The following is a 20990-nucleotide window of genomic DNA, read 5'->3' on the forward strand; positions in this document are numbered from 1 at the left end:
GAACTCTCCAGCTGCCATGTCGGTGTGACCGCTGTGTGACCGGGGGTGCAGGGTCCATGAGCGAACAGCCACGTCTGGCAGGCTCCCCGCTGCGCCCTGGCACAACGTGGGGCCCGGGTCGGCCTCGGTGAACGCCCGTTGAATGAATCAGTGAACAAGTGCGGTGAATGTCGTCACGTGAGTGGGTTTCTCCAGATCCCATGATCTGTGACGAGGAAGGCAAGCTTCAGCCGCCCACCCCCCCACGGCTGCGTGGGCCAGGCACCTGAGAGCAGATGTCCTGGGCTCTTCCTGTGACCCGCTGAGCTCTGGCCACCCCGCCGGGTCAGCTCACACCGCCGGGATGACCAGAACCCCAACGCCCGGCTCCACGAGGGCCACGCCCACAGTCAGCCCTTCCTGGGCACGGATGCCATCTGTGAGCTGCAATGAGGATGGCATGGCGGGGCGGGGGAGGGGGGGGGAGGGAGGTTCTGGGAAGGGCCCCTGGGAGGGACAGCGACCCACAGGAGGCTTTGGTCTGAGTCTCACTGAGCACACACTCCGCCTGGCTTTTCCCCTCCCCCGCCAGCAGGAAAGTATCATCATTAAGAATGTTTATTGCCCTGACCGGTTTGGCTCAGTGGATAGAGCGTCGGCCTGTGGACTGAAAGGTCCCGGGTTCGATTCCAGTCAAGGGCATGTACCTTGGTTGCGGGCACATCCCCAGTAGGAGGCGTGCAGGAGGCAGCTGATCGATGTTTCTCTCTCATCGATGTTTCTAACTCTCTCTCCCTCTCCCTTCCTCTCTGTAAAAAATCAATAAAATATATTTAAAAAAAAGAATGTTTATTGATGCCCTAACTGGTTTGGCTCAGTGGATAGAGCGTTGGCCTGCGGACTCAAGGGTCCCAGGTTCGATTCCGGTCAAGGGCATGTACCTTGGTTGCGGGCACATCCCCAGTGGGGAGTGGGCAGGAGGCAGCTGATCAATGTTTCTCTCTCATTGATGTTTCTAACTCTCTATCCCTCTCCCTTCCTCTGTAAAAAAATTAATAAAATACATTAAAAAAAAAAAAGAATGTTTATCTAAGAAAATCAGAGGGTGCAGCCGGGGTTGGGGGTTGGTGGGGGAGGGACCTCGGCAGGAGACCCTGTGGCCCCACTCTGCCCTCTGCCGGCCTGGCCACACTCCTCCACCCCTCGGCCCACACCTGGCGGGAAAGCCACCACCCTGCACCGCCCTCCAGTCCTGGGGACGGCGGGGACCGGGGACGGGAGGCTGGTGGCCTCCTGGCGTGCGTCAGGGAGAAGGCAGGTCAGGCGGCGAGGGCTCATCTCTGCCCGCACCCTCCCGGGTGTTCGCGGCTTCACGTTATAACCCGTTAAAACCACACAACACGCCTTTGTCTTTTTCATGTGGAAAGAATAGGTGTTGGTGGCCATGGAAGTGGGTGAGGTTGTGGAAAATTTGGGCAAACAGAAACTGCCCGAGGAGAAAGGACCCACCCTCAGCGGTGGCCTGTCCTGGCCGAGCTTCGGTCCAAGCGTTCCTCCCGGCTCCGCCCACCAGAGGCTCTGGGAGTCTCCACACTGAGTCTTTCTGCCTCGGAATGCAGGAGGAGGAGAGGCGAAACCTGCCTAGGGACCCCTAAAACGGGGCCTGGGGTCCTAGCAGGCTGGCCTGCCCCAGCACTTCCCCTACCCATCCACCCACTCATTCATCCACCCACTCATTCATCCACCCACTCATTCATTCATTCATCCACCCACTCATCCACTCATTCATTCCACAGTGCCAGGTGCCGGAGACATGGGGCACAGTGGAGACCCAGGCTGACCGGGCCGACCCTCACCATGCCTGGAGGGATCGGTGAGCGGAAAATTTGGGAACCACTGCCCCCCCTGGTCACCGGAGTGCCGAGCAGGCGGTGGACACAGCGACCTGGATGGGCACACCTGTGTCAGGACCACACCCTCTGCCCTTGAGGCCCCAATGGGTCCCCCAAATCATGGAGGCTTGTTGCACAGACGGACAGACGGACTGGTGTCTAAGGAAGTTGGAGGCTGCTGCACAAGGCCCGGAGCAGAGGGCGGGGCCTGGACCAGGTGGTCGCCACGGAGGTTCAGGACGGGCCAGGAATCGGAAACATGTTGAGGGCGGAACGGTCCAGACTTGCAGGCGTGAGGTGTCAGAGGGAGGAGGCAAAGGGGCCACCCAGGTCTTCACGCTGAGGCCCCGGGCAGGGTGGGGTTGGCACAGGGGACCCTGTGTCCCTCTATGACTACGGAGGAGAGCATGGCAGAGGGGGGAGATGAGAGGGGTGTGTGGTGGGGGTCAGGCTCAGGGGAGTCGGAGGGCACTGGGGGCCAAAGCCTGAGGGGAGGAAGCAGCAGGCGTGGGGGGCAGCGGGGAGGGGGGAGGGGCAAGCTAGGGCGAGACATTCCTAAGGGACCCGGCAAAGGTCAACTAAGAAAAAGTCTATGCCCTGACCCTATGCCCTGACCGGTTTGGCTCAGTGGATAGAGCGTCGGCCTGCGGACTGAAGGGTCCCAGGTTCGATTCCGGTCAAGGGCATGTACCTTGGTTGTGGGCACATCCCCAGTAGAGGGTGTACAGGAGGCAGCTGATCAATGTTTCTCTCTCATCGATGTTTCTAACTCTCTATCCCTCTCCCTTCCTCTCTGTAAAAAATCAATAAAAATATATTAAAAGAAAAAGTCTAAGGATTGATCATCACATTTAATTTATTGTATTTTTATTTTTAAAAAAATATTTTTATTGCTTTCAGAGAGAAAGGGAGAGGGAGAGAGAGATAGAAACACCAATGATGAGAGAGAATCATTGATTGGCTGCCTCCTGCACGCCCCCCAGTGGGGAATCGAGCCTGCAACCTGGGCCTGTGCCCTCGACTGGAACTGAACCCAGGACCCTTCAGTCCCCAGGCCGACGCTCTATCCACTGAGCCACACCAGCCAGGGCTGCATTTAATTAAAAAAAAAACTGATTTTAGAGAGAGGAAAGGAGAGAGAGAAATGTCGACTTGTTATTCCCCTTACACATGCGTCCATTGGTGGCTTCGTGTATGCACCCTGACTGGAGATCGGACCCACAACCTTGGTGAGTGGGGGAGGGCGCTCTGACCCGCTGAACTATGGCCAGGGCCGGGGCGACCTTTTATGTAACACACAGGCGTCCTGGGGGTGGGGGCCGGGCTGGGGAAAGTGGGAGTGCAGTGAGGTGAGGAATGTGCCCCCCCCCCCCCCGCAGGGGTTCTGCAGTGAGAGGAGCCAGGGACCCGCAGCGGGTGGAGGGGTGCAGGGGGTGGAGGGGTGCGGGGTGTTTTTTTCAAAAGGGAGCGCTCCCAGCACTAAGCAGGTGAGCGGCGGGTTCTCAGCAGGTTTCTCTGCAGCTGCCTCCAGAGAACACGGGTTCTGTGACCACAGGGACTGCCATGAGGTTCCCCTCCAGCGCCTGGCACACGGAGGTGGCAGGAAGCATCTGTGGAATGAAAGCGTGAGAGTCCAGGTGAGGCGTGTCCAGGTGAAGAGTGTCCAGGTGAGGAGTGTCCAGGTGAAGAGTGTCCAGGTGAGGCGTGTCCAGGTGAGGAGTGTCCAGGCGAGGGCGGTGAAGGCTTGGCAGGGAGTGGGTGGGGGCGGGAGCGAGGCAGCATGGCTGGCCTGGCCTGGGGGAGGGCGCATTTGGCGGGGATGGCAGCGGGGGCTGCAGACCTGGGGCCCAGGGGAGGTCTTGCTAACGTAACAGGAAGAGGCGGGAACCCCAACCCCATGTTTAAGGGGAGGGGGCCTAGGATGCAGGGCCCTGGAGGGGGCGCGGGGGCGCGTGGGTCGTGTTCAAAGGCGACTGTCCAGATCCAGTGCCGAGAGGGCCGTTGTGGATTCAAAAGGAAGGTCAGGGGCAACCGGGGCAAACGGCCTCCTAGTCCCGGGAGCGGCGGAGCCGGCCAGCGAGTGGGCGAGCCGCCCCGGCGAAGCTTCGTGGATCCGCGGGGGAGGAGGGCGGCCGCGGAGCCGGACCTCTCCGCCGGGGCCTCTGCTCCTCGCAGCTTCCGTCTCCTCACCTGTAAGCTGCCCCGACGGGAGACCGCTGTCGGAGCGCACTGGGGTTCGGGGGTCCGAGCTCCGGTCCGCACTGCTCCTCCGGGGAGGCCGAGGTTCCTCTCTCTGCCCCCCGACTCCCCACGCAGGTCACTAGCGACCCCCCCCCTCCCCGCGGTCCCCTCTATCCGCGCTCGCCCTGGAACCGCCGGGGTCCTGTTGGCACCGACGGCTGGAGTCTCGCTTCAGCGGACCCGGGCGCGAGGGCGGCATTTCCAAGTCCCGGGGGCACCGGGGCGCGGGGACCCCTCCCGGGGACCGCGGGCCTAGGGGCGCACTGCGCGGACGGGTCCCCCGCGCGGCCAGCGGCGCGGAAGGTTGCCGGGCAGAGCCGGGACGCGCGCGCTTCCATTGGCCGCAGGTGGGCCCCGCCCCGCCCCGCCCCGCCCGACAGGTAGCGTCCCCGCGCCGCGCCATTGGGCCGCGGCCGCGGGGTCCCCCGGGGATTGGCCCAGGTGGCGGCCCCGCCTCGCCCTCATTGGCCGCAGGTGCCACCGCCCCCGCCCGGGACCGCCCGCCCCGCCGATTGGCCGCCGGCTGGTCGGCCATGTTCGGGCCCCCCCGCCCCGCGGGCCTCCAGCCGGAGTCCGCGCCCCGCCCGCCGCCCAGTCCCGCGCGCCCGCCCTCCGCACGCCGCCCAAGTTCCGCCGAGTCGCCCCGACCGACGCCCCTCGGACCCCGCGCCGTGCGCCCTTCCGCGTTCCCCGCCGGCCCCACCTGGCGCCCGGCTGCGGGGGGCCCGCCATGGCTCGAGCGCCCGGGGCGCGGCGCTGACGGCGGCCGGAGCGCCATGCCCAGCAGGACGGGCCCCAAGATGGACGGGAGCGGCGGCCGCGTCCGCCTCAAGGCGCACTACAGCGGGTGAGCGGCGGGCCGGGGGCACCGCGCGGGCCGGGGCGCCGCTGCTGAGGGCGCCGAGGGCGGGAGGGAGGGGACGGCGCGGCCCCTGCGGGCCCAGGGCGACCCGGGAGGTCCTGACGCACCGGCGCCGAGCGGCGGCCACGGCGTCCCCCCGCCCCGCGAGCGTTTCCTGCGCGCGGACTTGCGGGGGGGACGCCGCGGCGCGCCCCTCGGCCCTGGGCCCCGTGGTGACATTTTCTCTGGAAAGTTCGCTGGAACCTTAAGGTCACAAACCTGCAGAGGCCAAACTTTCTGTCCGACTGTGAGAACTGCGGGCAGCCTTTTGCGAACCGGGGTTTCCGGAACGTCCCCGCTGAACCCGGCACCGGTCTCGGTTCAGGGAAAGTTGAAGGACCGGGCGGAGGCCGGGCGGTGCGCCGCTCGTGGTGCGCGGGTGGCGGGCGCCTGGAGGGAGGGGCGCCTGGAGGGAGGGGCGCGGTTCCCCTGGGGCCGGACCTTTCGGGGCCTGAGCAGCCTTGCGGCGCGCTCGGCGCCCTGGCCTCGACCTGCCTCGCCACGAAATGGGGCGAGCGGCCGCCTCCCAGGCGTCAGTGGCGGGGGCGCTGGACACTTGGCGGCGGGGAAGCCCCGAGCCCGGGACCCCGCCGCCGCCCCCCGCGCGGTGCCTCCGCTGCTGCGTCCTTCCGCCGGCGTTGGGGTCCCGGAGTCGCACCTGGTGCCGCCGCACCCGCTGCCCCGTGTAGCGAGGCGCCGACCCTGCGGTGAGCCGGGCCGTCTCGCCAGAGCGGCCTTCCATCCCACGGGGTCTGCCCGAGGGCCACCCCGGGCGCGTCCTGAGGCCCGAGGAGCGGCGTTGGGCCCTGGACCTCCTGAGCGCCCCTCGGCCGGGTGAGGTGGGCGGCGGCGGCGTTGGTGGCCGCCCGGAGGGAAGGCGGGTTTCCGGGGAAGCCTGGCCCGCTGGCCCGCGCCCCTGAGCAGTCGGGGTCCCGCTTCTGGCCTGGGAGGGTGGGCTGAGATGGAGGCTGTTGGGGTCTTGGATCCGCCAAGAGCCAGAGCATCTTGGCTGGCCGATGGGTGGACGTGGAACCTCCAGTCCAGTCACCAGGGACTTGGACACATCGGAGAGGATCCTTCCGGAGAGGCCGTGCGCGCCCAGAGCGCCTGGGGTGGGTGGGTGGGGAGGAATTGACCCTCCGGCCCCCGGGCTCCTGTAGGCACCTCGGGGCGCCGAGCTCGGGCGTGGGGGTGGGAGCTGGTCTGGGGGAAGTTCCGCAGACGCAGGGGGGTTCTGGGCGCCCCGGCCACCCCATTCCCTCCACGCTCTGCCCCTGGAGGGAGCTTTGGTTACCAGGAGTAATGTGACCTGTTGAGTCTGGTTTCCCCAGCGGATGAGGCCACGCCCCACACTCTTTCCTCTTCCTTCCCTTCCCGACCTCTGCTCCCTCCCCCTTCCCCTCTCCCTCCCTCTTTCCCTCCTCCTCCTCCTCCTCCTCCTCCTCTCTCTCCCGCACCCCTCTTTCTGCCCAGGCCCAGCTCCCCCCCCCCCATTCCCTGCCTGCCTTTCCTATTGGCCCTGCCTCTCCCCGGGGACTGAGCTGGGGGACCCGGTCCTCAGAGTTGGGCAGTGACGCTGGTCTGGAAAGGTCCCACCAAGATCAGCGCCCACTCCCCCTGACCCCTCCCCGCCCCCGTCCAGGTGACATTCTGTGTGTGGATGAGAAGCCGTTTTTGTGCATCAGGGGCTGAGGGTCAGACACATGGAAGACACTATTTTTAAAAATATATATTTTTATTGATTTCAGAGAGGAAGGGAGAGGGAGGGAGAGAGAAACATCACTGATGAAAATCACTGATGGCTGCCCCCTGCTTGAGCCCGAAACCCGGGCATGTGCTCTGAGCGGAATCGAACCGCGACCTCCTAGCTCGTAGGTGACACTCAACCCCTGAGCCACGCTGGCTGGGCGAGGACCCTGTTCTTAAAGGGGGGGTCTTCCCCGCCCCCATTGGTGATGGCTTCTCCGGGTCATCCCTGCCATCCCCTGAGCACCCCAGCCCCCCGCCCCCCAAAGGCTGGAGATCAGGGTCTCCTTCCCGCCCAGCTGGGCCTCTGGAGGGTGTATGGTCCTTGGAGTCTGAGGGGGGTCTGACAGAACCTGCATTTTTCAGGGTTATTTTTGGGGTGATGCTCGGCAGGTTTGAGGGGCCCTCACCTTCCCAGAAGAGCCTCAGACGCCTGCTTTTCTAAGATCATGGACATGACGGCTGGGTCTTCCCTCTTCCCTCGCTCCGGCTCCAGGACCTTCTGTGTGCCAAGCTCGGGGCTCAGTCCTGTGGCCGGGAGACTGGGGGTCCAGGGAGGGGCAAGGTCCTGGGTGCTGACCGCCGGCCACCCGCCCAGGGCTCCGTCTTGCTCAGGGGCTGCTTGGTCCCGGATTGGGGTGAGATTGGGGCTGGTGGTCAGGGGTCCCGCATGGGGGATGGCGGTGGGATGGCCCAGCCCAGGGCACTGAGGTCAGGCCTTGCTGCAGGCTGGTGATGGGGGCGGGGGGCGGGGCTTGGCGATCCATCCTGATGGTTGGGGTGCTGGGGGTGAACATGAGCTCCCACTTGGAGGCAGGATGCAGGGGGGGTCAAAGGGAAAGGGGTGGCAGACCCCGACTTCTGGAGTTCCTGGGGGCAGGAGGACTGGCAGACGCCGGGTCAGGTGACTGGTGCCGGGCAGTGTGGGCACCGGGTGAGGGTGACCCCAGGGGGATGGGGTAGGCGGGGTGGGAACGTTCCCCATCTGCTGAGGCACCACCCCCCAGGCTGTGGGGGTGACAGGCTGGGTCAGTTGTGGGGTGCTGGGGGCAGGTGCTGGGGGTCTTTGAGCAGACGATGGCCAGTTCCAGAGGGAGGGGGGCCGCGGGGGGCCACCCCTGTGAGCCAGGCCTGTGGGCGGGGCCCGGGCGGCTGTGGGCGGCGAGGTGTTGCCCACGGCCACGGCCGGGTCCCGGATCCCGGTGGCCCTGGACTTAACGGCCTCGGGGTCAGAGGCTCACAAACCCTGGTTTGGCGGGATTCCGGAGGCAGGGGCTCGCACCGCGCAGACCTGCTTCCTCCGGCCCGGCAGGTCTCGGGGCCCGGCAGGTCTCGGGGGCGGCAGATGCTTTAAGGCCCTGCTCTCGGGGTGGCGGCATGCTGACCTTCCCTGCAGCTTCCTTCTGCTTCCGCTGTTTCAGCAAACTCCCGTCCCTCCCCTTCCCTCGGGGCGGCGGGGGGGGGGGGAGCAGAACAGCCCTCTCCCTCCTCTGTCTGGGGATGGGGGCGCCCCGCCTGTGAAGGCCAGCCCTCAGAGGGTGACCCAGAATCCCGAGCCGCCTCCGGCCTCCCTGCGTCAGCGCCCCATTTCTGGAGGAAAAGATGAAAGGCCGTAGCGTTCCGTGACTCGGCTTTTCAAAAATAATTGTGCAGGAGGAGCGGACGGTCCCTCCAGGGCCCTGGTCACCGCGCTGGTCCACCCCCCTCCCCTCCCCGTCCCTGCCTCCTGGGGCCTCCGTCCTCGGATGGGGATGGGCACGCTCGCGCATCCGCACTGTCCAGGTTTGGGGGACGGTTTAAGGAAGCGGAAGGGCTTGACCTGAAGGGCCTCTGTCCGCCTCCCTCAACCCCACCCCTCCCCACCCCACCTCCATCCCACCCCACCCCTCCTGCATCCCACCCCATCCCCACCCGCATCTCCATCCCCACCCCGTGACTTTGGGCAGGACTGGAACCTGGTGCCTCAGCTGCCGCTTACCCCCCCTCCCCCCGCGGCTCCCCCTCGGGGACACCCAGGCTCCAGGACAGCTCTTCCCTTGGGGTGTGGGGCCGTGGTGGTGCTGATGCAACTCACGTGGTCAGTGGTTCTGGGCAGTCCATTGACTTGGTAATCTGGTCCATCGGTCACCCGCCTTTGACTCGATGTCCGTGTCCGCCCCGTGACGCCTCCGCATCCTCTTGCCCAGGGACATCCTGGTCAGCAGCCTGGACGCCGCCACCACCTTCGAGGAGCTGTGTGCGGACGTGCGGGACATGTGCAGCCTCCCCCAGGGCCAGCCGCTCACCCTCAAGTGGGTGGACAGTGAAGGTAGCCGCCCGGGTCCTCTCTAAACCTGTGCATCCAGGGGGTGGAAAACCGTCACAGCTGGGGGGGGGAGCGGGGGGAGGGGGGGGAGTCTGGCCTGGGTGGAGGTTGGCCGCCTTCAGAAGGGCAAGTGGGTGGGGTGGGCAGGTGAGACACCCCCAGGGAGGACGGCAGGGGCTCGGCCCCACCGTGGGCTCCTCCGGACCCTCCTTACCCACTGCCCCCCCCCCCGCCCCCCGTTCTCATGCGGGCGGTTTGGAAGGGCAGGGAGGACCCCTCTCATTCTGCGCTCTCTCTTCTCACTGTCTCTCTCTGTCTCTCTGTCTCTCTCTCTCTGTCTCCCTCTCTCTCTCTCTCTCTGTCTCTCTCTGTCTCTCTGTCTTTCTCACTGTCTCTCTCTGTCTCTCTGTCTCTCTCTCTGTCTCTGTCTCTCTCTCTCTCTCTGTCTCTCTCCTCTCTCTCTCTCTCTCTCTCTCTCTCTCTCTCTGGCTCCCTACCTCCCTCTCTCCCTCACTCGGACACAAAGCTGAGGGGTGGGAGACAGCCCAGGAGACCTCCCCCCGGGATGACGGGATGAGGGGGACTGGCCGCTGGTAGTCGGGGCGCAGGGGGCCCCTCCCCCTTGGAAAGGGCACGGGGTCGCTGGTTCTAGGCCGTCTGCTCCCTGTCCAGCGATGGAGGGCCAGTGCCTTCCCGCCTTCCCTTCGGGCTGGGACTGACCTAAGAGGAGCGTTCTGGCCCGGGGCTGTGGCCGCCCGGGGCTGTGGCCGCCCGGGGCTGGGCGTGGCCTGGTTCTGAGGGCCCTGGCTCCCTCCGCTCTGGGGGAGCGCCCGCCGTCGTGGGGACCCCTTGGCCTCAGGCCTGTGGTGGCCTCAGTCGTGTGTCTTGCTGCCCAGGGGACCCCTGCACTGTGTCCTCCCAGATGGAGCTGGAGGAGGCCGTCCGTCTGTCCTGTCAGCGCAGGAGCGACGGGCTTATCATTCACGGTGAGTGCGGGCGCGGCGGGCGCGGGGGCTCCGGGTGGGGGGGGCAGGGCTCTCCAGGGGCCCATCCTTGCATCTTTGCCAGACCACCCGGGGGCCTGGGAGCCACGGGGAGGGTCACGGTTTAACGTCCTCGGGCACCAGGAGTTTGAGGATGTCGAACGTAGGCACCTCGGACTTCCTTTTCTCTGACGTGTCATTAACCCGAGCGAAGTGGCTGTGAGCGGTGCGGTCCGGAAGCCGTCTGCTCCGGGGGCAGACGCCTGGGTCCTGCTGGGTCCCGGGGACGGGCATCCCCGAGTGTCAGCCCAGCTCGCCCAGCTGCCTCCAGGTCTCCCCGAGCTCGAGGGTCTGGGTGCCCGGCGGGCGGGCAGAGCAGGGGACGGCCCCAGCACCACTCAGGGACGCACAGACCGCCCTGTGGCTTCCCAGGCTCCCTTCCCTCCGCCGGCTACACTCCGCGCCGGGTGTAAATGGAAATACCCTGTCATCCCAGCAGAGTCTTCACATGGGGCTTTTGCCCGGCTGGCGTGCTCAGTGGTTGAGCATCGACCTATGAGGTCACGGGTTCGATTCCGGGTCAGGACACAGGCCTGGGCTGCAGGCTCGATCCCCAGCATGGGGCGTGCAGGAGGCAGCTGAGCAATGATTCTCTCTCATCGTGGATGTTTGTATCTCTCTCCCTCCCTCTCTGAAATCAATAAAAAACATATATACCTAAAAGGTTGGTTTTCATTTTAAATTGGGGCGTGTCACATTTTCAGGTTCCGTGGGGTGTCTGGGGCCCACTTGGAGGCTCCGCCGCCGTGGCCGACCGGCACGTGGTGGGCAGGAGCGTGAAACTGGTCACGGTTTCCTGTCCGCTGGTCACTTTCCCTAACGCTGGGCGACTCGTTGGTTAAAATACCCTATTTTGGTAGCTCTTTCTACAGACGTGGTTTAGATACCCACGTTCCCCTGGTCCCTTTATTATTGCGGTGTGAGCACATTCACGAGCCGGCAGCATGCACAGCTGTGGCGTTGAAGAATTCCCTGTTGCCCTGGCCGGTGTGGCTCAGTGGATAGAGCGTCGGCCTGCGGACTGAAAGGTCCCGGGTTCAATTCCGGTCAAGGGCATGTACCCTGGTTGCGGGCGCATCCCCAGTAGGGGGTGTGCAGGAGGCAGCTGATCAATGTTTCTCTCCCATCGATGTTTCCGACTCTCTATCCCTCTCCCTTCCTGTCTGTAAAAAATCAATAAAAAAATATGTTAAAAAATAAAAATAAAATTCCCTGTTTTCCAGTTAAGAGGAAGGTTGTTTTAGCTTGGTTCCGGTAATTTCTAAGCTTCTGTTTTAGTAATTTACCGGGAAGGCCCGGGTTCGTGTGACGGTATTTAGTGGGGAGCTGAGTCCAGAGACACGGAGTGTAGTGAGCCTTCAGACTGGACCTCGAGGGGGACTGTGGGCCCCGCCTCTCCACACTAACTTGGTGCCGCCCTGGCCGCCCTGCCTTCGGGGTCCTGAAGGAGGGCCTGGGGTGGACACATGTGCGTGGTTCCCAGTCTTTGCCTTTTTTTTTTAAAATGTATTTTTTACTGATTTCAGAGTGGGAGGGAGAGGGAGAGAGAGAGAAACATCAGTGATGAGAGAATCATTGATCGGCTGCCTCCTGCATGCCTCACACTGGGGATTGAGCCCGCCACCCGGGCTGTGCCCTGACCAGGAATCGAACCAGGGACCCTTCAGTCCTCAGGCCGGCGCTCTATCCACTGAGCCACACCAGCCAGGGCTCCTGGCCTTCCTGAGCATCTCCCAGAAGCAGGTGGTCTTCGGCCCGCAGGCTCTGTGCACGTGTGTGTCCGCCCGACCTGCCGCCTTCCCCTGAGACTGTACCTGGTGACAGACACTCGGTGCTAACTCTCTCTCTCCCCCCTCCCTCCCCGTGCAGTGTTCCCGAGCACCCCCGAGCAGCCCGGCATGCCGTGCCCCGGAGAAGACAGTGAGTACTGCCCGCCGCGTCCTCTGACTCTGTCGGGGCCGCGGGCTGAGCTTTGACGTGTTTGCCCGAGAGGGCAGGTGGCATTCGGTGGCCTGTGGCCTAGGCCCGTTCACCCCGTGACGACTAACGGTTTTCCCTGGCTGGTGTCCCTGCTGTCTGTGCGTCTGTCCCGTGCGTGAGCGTGGCCCTTGGGGAGGTACCGCCAGTCCTGGGAGCGCCCTGATCTTCCCCGGGAGGGAAGGGGCCAGGCGGACAGAGGGGAGGGAGGCGGCCCCGTCTCGGAGCTGGCGCACCCGCCTGGCAGGCGGCAGCGGCAGCCTGGCCATCCCTGGGAGACCGAGGTGGGGGGGGGGGGGGTGCGGCTGGAGATTTGGAGGTTGGGGCGGCCGGGGCGAGGGAGGCACCTTCCGGCAGCGGCCCAGCCAGGCGGGCCGTCCAGGGGGCTCCCCGGGCCCAGGCGCTCCGGCCTCAGGCAGGGAAGAGCCGTGGTGTTGGCTCAGCCTCTGCTGGGCTGGGACGTGGGCGTCAGGGGCGCTGAGGACGCGGCCGCTGCCAGAGGCAGAAGTGGGTGACGGCCGGGCAGTGACCACGGCGCTGTGGGCTGTGGGGGAATTGGAGACGTGTGAGCCTCGCTCTCGGGATGCTTACGGGCGGCTGAGGCTTCGGGACGCCCCGCCCGTGCTGGGGGCCGCGGGCGCCGGGGCCGAGGGCGCTGAGGGCCGGTGTCTCCCTGGGCACGATCCCCGCTCCGGCGCTGGCGTCACCGGCCGACAGCCACGAGGAGCAGGTCGGCCTCGTCTCGCCGGTCAGGACGGGCAGAGCCCACCTCACGGGCTCCTGCTGTTTGGAGGTTGGCGTCTCTCCAGTCAGTATTTTACTCTTTAAATATTTTCATATTTCACTTGATTTTAATGCTGATCTTGGACCGTGAGGACAGCCCCGGTCTGGCCGCCTGATGGCCACGACACCCACGTTCCTGGTCAGTTCTCGCAGCCTCGGGCAGCTCCACCCGACGCCGAGGGTGCGTGTGAGGGTCCCTGGGCCAGGAGGCCCTCGCCGGGCGGGCGGGCGGGGTGGGCTGACAGTGCGGCCGGGGTGGACACGTGGCACCTGGGCACGTCTGGCTGGGAGGACCGTGTTGCCCAGCGTGGCCGGTCTTCATTGTCAGCAAAGCATTTCCCACGCGTCCTGTTCAACGCGAACTGAATCCGTTTTACAGTTTGTTCTTTTCATCCTCACCCGAGAACATGCTTGTTGGTGTTTTTAGAGCGAGAGGAAGGGGGGGGGGGGAGAGAGAAACATCCATGTGAGAGAGAAACGTGGATCTGTTGCATCCCGTAGGCACCTGCCCGGGGTCGGACCCTCACCTTGTTGGTGTGTGATGCCGTGCAGCCCCCGGGCCACGCCGGCCACGCCAGGGCTGTGAGTGATTTTTTGAGGAATCACCACACCGTCTTCCACAGCGGCCGCTCCGCTTGCCCGCGGGTGACAATTCCTTCGTGTCCTGTCAGCACTTCCTGTTTTGTTTGATAGTCACCCTGAGGGGTGTGAGGGGTGTCTCGCTGGGGTTCTGATTTGTGGCTTTGATGCTTGTCGAGTTACGTCTGTGTGCGGTGCGCGGCGGTCCCACCTCCTCCTGCGGCGTGGCCGCCGTCCTCCCAGCGCCATCCGTGGAGGACACTGTCCTCTCCCGCCGCGGCCGTGGCCCCTGGTTGGGAACCCTGGGACCACAGGTGTGAGGCTGATTTCTGGGCTCCGTCTGTCCCACCGGCCCCTGTCCGTCCGTCCGTCCGCAGCAGCACGCTGGTGCCACGCCGTGGCTTTGCCGCCGGTTGTAAAGCAGGGCGTGTGGCCTCTAGGTTTCTTGTTCTTATTCAAGATGGGTTGGCTGCTCGGGGCCCCGTGAGGTTCCGTGTGCATTGTAGGAGAGTTTTTCAGTTTCTGCAAAAAAATCCGTGGGATCTGGGTACTGATGGCGTTTAGTCTGTATTTGCTTGAGGTGGGAATAGACTGTCTTTTGACTTATTTGTGTCTTTTAGTTCTGTTTCTGTGGTTTTAATTGCACAAGTTTTCGTGTGTGTATGTATGTGTGTGTATATGTGTGTGTATATGTGTGTGTGTGTGTGTGTGTGTGTGTGTGTATATGTGTATGTGTATATGTGTGTGTATATGTGTGTGTGTGTGTGTGTGTGTGTACTGTCCCCATTTTGCAATTTTTAAAATTTTTGTTAACCTCCCTGAGGACATTTTTTCCTCTGATTTAAAAAATATATATATATTTTATTGACTTTCTACAGAGAGGAAGGGAGAGGAATAGAGAGCCAGAAACATCGATGAGAGAGAAACACGGATCAGCTGCCTCCCGCACACTCCCCACCGGGCATGTGCCTGCAACCAAGGCACATGCCCCCGACCGTAATCGAACCCGGGACCCCTGAGTCCGCAGGCTGACGCTCTATCCACTGAGCCAAGCCGGCCAGGGCACCCTCTGATTGTTTGAGAGAGAATGGAAGGGCGGGGGAGAGACAGAGAGAGACATCGGTTGGTTGCCTCCTGCACACACCACAGCCCGGCGGGTTTCTAGCCTGCAGCCGAGGTGCGTGCCCTTGACCGGAATTGAACCCTCGACCTTTCAGTCCGCAGGCTGACGCCGTGACCACGGAGCCACGCCGGCCAGGGCTCCTTGTACAAGTCTTCCGTCTCCTCGTCAGGCTTATCTTTAAGCACCTTACTCTTTTCTCCTCTGTAAATGGCACCGGCTGACTGACTTCCTCTGGGAGGTTCGCTGCTGGGTATAGAAGTGTAATTGGCTCTTGTTGACTCTGTATCCTCCCGTTTCTTGCTGAACTTGTTTGAGTTCTGATAGCGTTTCTGTGTGACATCATAGAGTTTCCTGTGTTGATTATTCTTTTCCAGCCTCGACCCCTTTGTGTGTGTTCTTGTCCGGCTGCTCTGGCTGGCGTGCCCAGGGCGTGCTGAGGGGAGGGGTGAGCGCGGGCCCTTCCTCTCGTCCGTGATCCGAGAGGAGGAGGCGGACCCTTTGCCGTCGATGTGTGTGCTGCGGGTTATCCACACGCAGCTGTCGTCACAGGGAGGTACTTCCCTTCGGTGGCATCGTAAACCTGCTGCCGGCCCACGTGGCTCCGTGGCCGAGCGTCGACCTAGGAATCAGGAGGTCACAGTTCAAATCCCGGTCAGGGGCACATGCCCGGTTGCAGGCTCGATCCCCAGTAGGGGGCGTGCAGGAGGCGGCCAGTCAGTGATTCTCTCTCATCACTGATGTTTCCCTCTCCCTCTCCCTTCCTCTCTGAAATCAATTACAACAAAAAAGAGCCCTGGCCGGTGTGGCTCAGTGGGTAGAGCATCAGCCTGTGGACGAAGGGTCCCGGGTTTGATTCTGGTCAAGGGCTCGGGCCTCGGGGTGCAGGCTCCTCCCCGGCCGCGCCCTGGCCGAGGCATGTGCAGGAGGCAGCCCGTCCTCACTTCCATGTTTCTCTCTGCCTCTCCCTCAGCTCCCACTCTCTCTGAAAGTCAATGGAGAAAGAGCCTCGGGTGAGGGCTAACAAACAAAACAACAATTTTGTCCTCCTGGGAATTTCCTGAGTGTCTGTCTGTCTGTCTGTCTGGATGGCCTCAGGGTGGCTGCTCACCACTCCTGGCTCTCAGTCCCTTCCCTCGCCTGAGGGGAGAGGGGCCGGGAGAGGGGTGACCTCCAGTGACCAGCGGTTTACTCCGTCGTCCCGGGTGGCGAGCAGTGGAGACGGTGAGCGGGGCCCGGGCGGACACGGGAGCCCTGCGCCCTTTCCCCACGCCGGGCCCCGGGCGCCACCTCTCGCGGGCGTCCTTCTAACAGAGCTGCGTCCGCTGTGACACACGTGTCCCGTCCACAGAACGTTCCCCCGGGTCCTGCGAGCGGAAGGTTGGAGCCTGGAGGGGGCTGGGGGGACCTCTGACGGACGGCTGGAGGGTCGGAGCACAGGGCGCCCGGGGCTGGCGTCTGACCTTGGGGGATGGGATGCTGCCTCGGGGAGGCCACGTCAGGATGGAGCCGCGGGGTCACGTGAGGGGAAACGCACGCGGCACCTCCCGCCTCTAGTTTGTTGGGTGGTGTTTTTACCGCGAAAGGATCGCACCGTTGTCGGCGCCGTTTCACGTCGGTTGACGATCGCGTGGTGTTTCCTGTGCCCGTGAGCGTGGAACGTCACGTCTGCCACTCGTGCGTTGGGCCGCCTTTCGGGAGTCGCCCCCGCGGTCAGCGTGGGACCCCCTCGCATGCGGCTGGTTCTGCGAGGCTGGTCTCCCTCGTGTTCCCGTCGGGTTGGGTGCCGGGATCGCGCCGGCCTCCCGGCGAGTTACCGTGCTCTCTCCTCGGCGTCGGAGACGTCGGAGGAGGGTTTGTGTTCTTTAAACGCGGGGTCCAGAACTTTGTTTTTTTTTAAATACATATTTTTATTGATTCCAGAGAGGAAGGGAGAGGGAGAGAGAGACGTCAGTGGCGAGAGAGAACAGGGATCGACTGCCTCCTGCACGCCCCCCACTGGGGATCCAGCCCGCAACCCGGGCCTGTGCCCCTGACCGGGGATCGAACCCTGACCTCCCGGTTCGTAGGTCGATGCTCAGCCCCTGAGCCACGCCCGGTCTACGCCCGGCATGTGTGTTCCGTGTAGTTTTCACGGGTCTTTGAATGTTGCCGTTTGATTTTATTCAGCCGACGGGAGCGGCTGGCGGGCTGGGAAGCCCTGGTCGCCCTGCGTTTCGGGTGACAGACGCGCGGGGCCCCCTGGAGGTGCCTCAGGTCGCTCACAGTGTCCGTGGTGAGGAGGCCGCACGGGAGCGGCTGGGGAGCGGGCGTGTGAGCCCAGAGCTCAGGCCGGAGCCTGACGCCCGCTCCTCACCGAGGGGAGGGGGTTCAGCGGGGGGGCCCCCAGGCCTCTGCCCCGGGCAGCTGGTGTGTGTCACCCGTGGGCGTGGAAGGGCCGTCACTTCCCACGTCCCCAGGGCGACGCCTGCATTTGGAGGGACCTGGGCTCGGGGGACACGCAGGGTGCCCGTGAGGCTGAGGGTCTGCTCCGGGCACTTCTCGGCCGACAGGCGGCCTGTGAGGTCCTGCGTGGGGCCAGGGTCCTCCCACCCCAGGCTGGCGGGGGTGTGACCGCAGCCCCACACCCGTTCTCACCTCCTCACGTGGGGGCACTGCCCTTCCCGGTGCCCCTACCCACCCCCCCCCCCAGAGCAGCAGAAGCCCCAGAGGGCCACCTGGCCGGGTTGGGACGTTTGACCGGACCCATGGCTTCTGCCCCCTCCCCTCGTTCCCCGGCCAGGTACCCGCTCAGCCCCTCCCCTGTCCCCCATCCCCTGGCCAGGGTACCCCCTCAGCCCCTCCCCTGCCCCCCGGCTGGGGTACCCGGCTCAGCCCCTCAAGCATCCTTGTTGGGTCTGTTCTCAGCCTCTGGATGTAGGTCAGAGGTCACTCGCACTGGGGTGGCCGCCGTGTCCCTGCATCCTGGCCGGAGGCCCCAGCCGGCTGGGCTCCATCCCCCCCGCTGCCCGCTGCCCGCTGCCCGCCGCCCGCTGCCCGCCGCCCGCCGCCCGCCGCCCGCTGCCCGCCGCCCGCTGCCCGCTGCCCGCTCGGGGACGGGGACAGGACGCCTCGATGCGGAGATGCTGTGTCCATGTGACGTCAGCTCCTGATATCCAGGCCGTGTTTTCGTTGGTGCCTCGGCTGCCGGCTCCAGCTTCCCAGGGGAGCCGGGTACCACCCGGGCCTGGAGACACGCGGAGGCAGGGATGTGAGGCGGGGGCCGCCGCCCGGCCTGCTTCTCATAGCCTTCCCCGCGGGAGCCGCCCGCCTGCTGTGGGGCCGAGGGGACAGGCAGCCCCGCGTGAAAGGGCAGGAAGATGCCTGCCTTCGTGCCCCGCGGAGCATAAAGGCGTCCGTGCCGGGGGAGGCGGAGGCGGAGGCGGAGGAGGAGGCGGAGGACGGGTGAGTACTGAGCATCGCTGCCCTGCAGCCCGGCCCGCGCAGGCCGTGTGCTCGCGGGAGAGCGGGTTCCGGCCTCCCGGCTGCACAGATGTTCCTGGCACAGACGCAGCGCCAGGCGGGCGTGGGGGGGAGAGCGAGGCCCTTGTTTGCGAGGCTGACGGAGGAGCCGGCGAGCGCGGCCGATGCAGGGGCTGCGGCGGCGGCCGTGTGTCCCCCAGCGGGGTCCGTGCGGGGGCCTGTCCGCGGCTGCGGCTCCGGGAATAACCGCATCTTCACCTGAGCCGCGGGGTGGCGGCCCCGCTGTCCGTGGTGGGCGAGGGCGTCTGCGTGGCTGGCTCCTCGCCCGCGGAGCTGCGGGCGGCCGTCCCGGCTGCAGCAGGAGCGAGGAGCAGTGAGGAGGCACCTGCTCCCCGCCCGCCCGCCGCGGCTCCCGCTCCCACCGCCTCCCGCTCCCGCCGCCGCGGTCCTGGCTCCGGTTGGCACTGACGACAGCGCGTGGCCAGTGTTGACGTGCGCCGGCTTGCTGGCGGCTCGGCTCGGCGGGTCCTCGTTCCTCGGCGGGTGATGGTGATGCCCGCGGCCCCTGCTCCCCCTCTCTGAGATGGTCGGAGGTAGACGGCCGCGCGAGGGCACCGCGGGGGGAGGGGGCTGGGATGCTTTTCTGACGTCCATTTTACAGGGTGTTTCTGTGGAAACAAACGGCGGCAGGCAGCCCCCTCCCCCCCAGGCTGGCGGGGGCCGGGGGGCCTGGCGAGTGGGCTGGGGTGGGGCACCCCTTGTGTGCCTGGTGCTAGGGAGCCTGGGGGTGCAGGGGCGCGGGGTACCCTCGGAGCAGGGGCGCCCCTCCCCCAGCACTGAAGGGCCAGCTCGCAGACCTCGGGTCGTGGGGTGGCTGCTGCTGTTGGGGCCTTGGATTGTGGACCGCAGGCTGTGGGGGCCGCCGGGCAGGGAGCGGGGGCCTCGCACGTGTGTGTGGGGCCGAGATTAGCTGTGTCATGGTTTCCTCGGGGCGACGGGGACGTCTCGGCCTCCTTCTCCTGGTGACCACACGCTGGCTGTGCACGGCTGACAGGAGCCCTCCGAGCACAGATGTGCTGCCTGGGGGACCCCGAGTGGGATGGGGGACCCCGAGTGGGATGGGGGACCCAGAGGAGGATGGGGGACCCAGGTCAAGACAGGGGACCCATAGCAGGATGAGGGACCCATGCTGGGACAGGGGGACCCAGAGGGAGACAGAGGACCCAGAGTGGGTCATGGGGGGACCCAGAGCAGGACAGTGGGGACTGAGGCCAGGACAGGGGGACCCAGAGTGGGACCCAGAGCAGGGCCCCGACTGGGTCTCGTCAGAGCCGTGAACGGGGGACAGGCTGGAGCAGCACCCCGTCCGGAAAGAGACGCCCCCTCTCACTGATGCCGGCCGAGGGGCTCTGGCTGTGGCTGCCCGTCCCCTGCACCGTGTCCGCGTCGGACCCGTGTGGTTCACCGTAGCCCTGTCAGCCGCCAGCACCAGCCAGGCACCGCCACCGAGCGCGGAGCTGCCGGCCGTTACGTAAGGAGTCGTGTGTTTGCCCGGCTCCCCCTCCGGCTCCCCCCCCCCCCGCGGCTCCCCCTCCGGCTCCCCCCCCCCCGGCTCCCCCGGCCACCGGCTGCCTGTGTCGTAGGCCCCCTCTTCGCCGGGCGGTCCCACGGAGCAGCTGAGACCCCCGACAGGGATGCCCAGTGGATGCCACCCTGGCCACCCTGCCGCCTGGGGGGGACCCCAGCGGAGACGCCCGTCCCACGAGCTCCCTCTCGGGGTGGCGGTGAGGCTGGGTCCCGTCGGCTGGGCCGTCCTGGTCCCCTGGGCGGAGCCGAGCCCGGGGAGGCCTCGCCGTCAGGAGGCCCGGTCTCCGGTCTCAGGTCATCGGTGTCTGGAGTCAGGCCCTGACCTCCGACCTCTGCTGAGCATCGGAGACTCAGGTAGCGTTGTCTCCTTCACTGACCTAGAGCGGGGACTCCGAGGGCGGGGCTGCTCTGGGGTGGGCCACGCCCGGCCCGGCCCGGCGGGGAGAAACCTTCCTTCCCCGTCGGAGGTTTGCGTCCAGGGGACAGAGAACTCCCCTCTCTGTGCCTCGTGGGGAAGGACGTGTCAGCCCGGCCCGCGGGTCTGCGCCGCCTGCCTCGTCCCCGCCGCCCCAGGGCCTTGGCACGTGCCGTTCCCGCCGCCCCGCCCAGGGCCTGGACGACGCTGCTTGACGGGAGGGCAGCCAAAGCCGCGCTCCTCGAACCGTGTTCTTGGCGATGAGGCCGTGGCGACACCCACGGGGCATTTGTCCGTGGACACAGCGTTTGTTTCTAGCACTTTCCTAAGTACGTTGAGCGGGGCACCTCCTAATGGCTGGATTCCCTTCCGCCTCCCGGCTGGTCCAGCCCCATCGCGACCCTCCCAGGCGGCCGAACGGGGAGCCGGGGGTCTGTCATTTCCCCACCGGACGTTGGGAGCCGGCGGGGGGGGGGGTGCCCCATTAGCACACGTCCTGCCGTGGCACTTGTGTCCAAGGTGACCGACGTGGAGGCCGGTTCACCTCATTTTATTCCTCGTTCGTTTATGGGGCGAAGAGAGGTGGTACCCTTGTCCCGAGCTCCACGGGGTGCAGGTTCTGTTCCCGGTCAGGGCACATGAGCGGGGAGAGGGGTGGTGGCTGCCCATCGATGTCTCTCTCTCTCTCAAGTCAGTCAATCCCTGGGTGAGGATTAAAGTAAAAATAAGTAAGTAAATGAAGAGGCATACTCTGTACTCGGAAAGCCAGTGGGTGGCGGAGGCCGGGTTTCGCGTTTTACTGTCTCATTTGGTGGCTTGAATGGGTCTGGTCTTTTTCAAGTTTGCTTTTTAAAATGTCTCTTCCGTGGGAAGTTTAAGAAGGTTTGATTTGCAGCAGGATGGAGCCAGCCTGGGTTCGCCCGATGAAGGCCTCGCCTGAGAGTAGGCAGTACCCACCCC

The 20990-nt window shown here is 65.2% G+C and overlaps 1 protein-coding gene across 2 annotated transcripts in view; it reads left to right on the plus strand.

Moving 5' to 3' along the window:
• Positions 1 to 4698: 4698 nt before the first annotated feature.
• Positions 4699 to 20990, plus strand: part of PRKCZ (protein kinase C zeta) — a 61356-nt gene continuing 45064 nt past the window's right edge. Inside the window, exons 1-4 of one of the 2 annotated variants that reach the window (XM_054720979.1) lie at positions 4699 to 4959; positions 8946 to 9067; positions 9961 to 10050; positions 11977 to 12027. In XM_054720979.1, the coding sequence (XP_054576954.1) occupies positions 4889 to 4959; positions 8946 to 9067; positions 9961 to 10050; positions 11977 to 12027 (334 nt within the window). In that variant the 5' untranslated portion in view covers positions 4699 to 4888. Of the gene's footprint in view, positions 4960 to 8945; positions 9068 to 9960; positions 10051 to 11976; positions 12028 to 15063; positions 15123 to 20990 lie in introns of those variants that run through there. The other variant, XM_054720980.1, reaches the window with a different exon arrangement.

Source organism: Eptesicus fuscus, chromosome 9, assembly GCF_027574615.1.
Source record: "Eptesicus fuscus isolate TK198812 chromosome 9, DD_ASM_mEF_20220401, whole genome shotgun sequence".
Classification (NCBI taxonomy): Eukaryota; Metazoa; Chordata; class Mammalia; order Chiroptera; family Vespertilionidae; genus Eptesicus; species Eptesicus fuscus.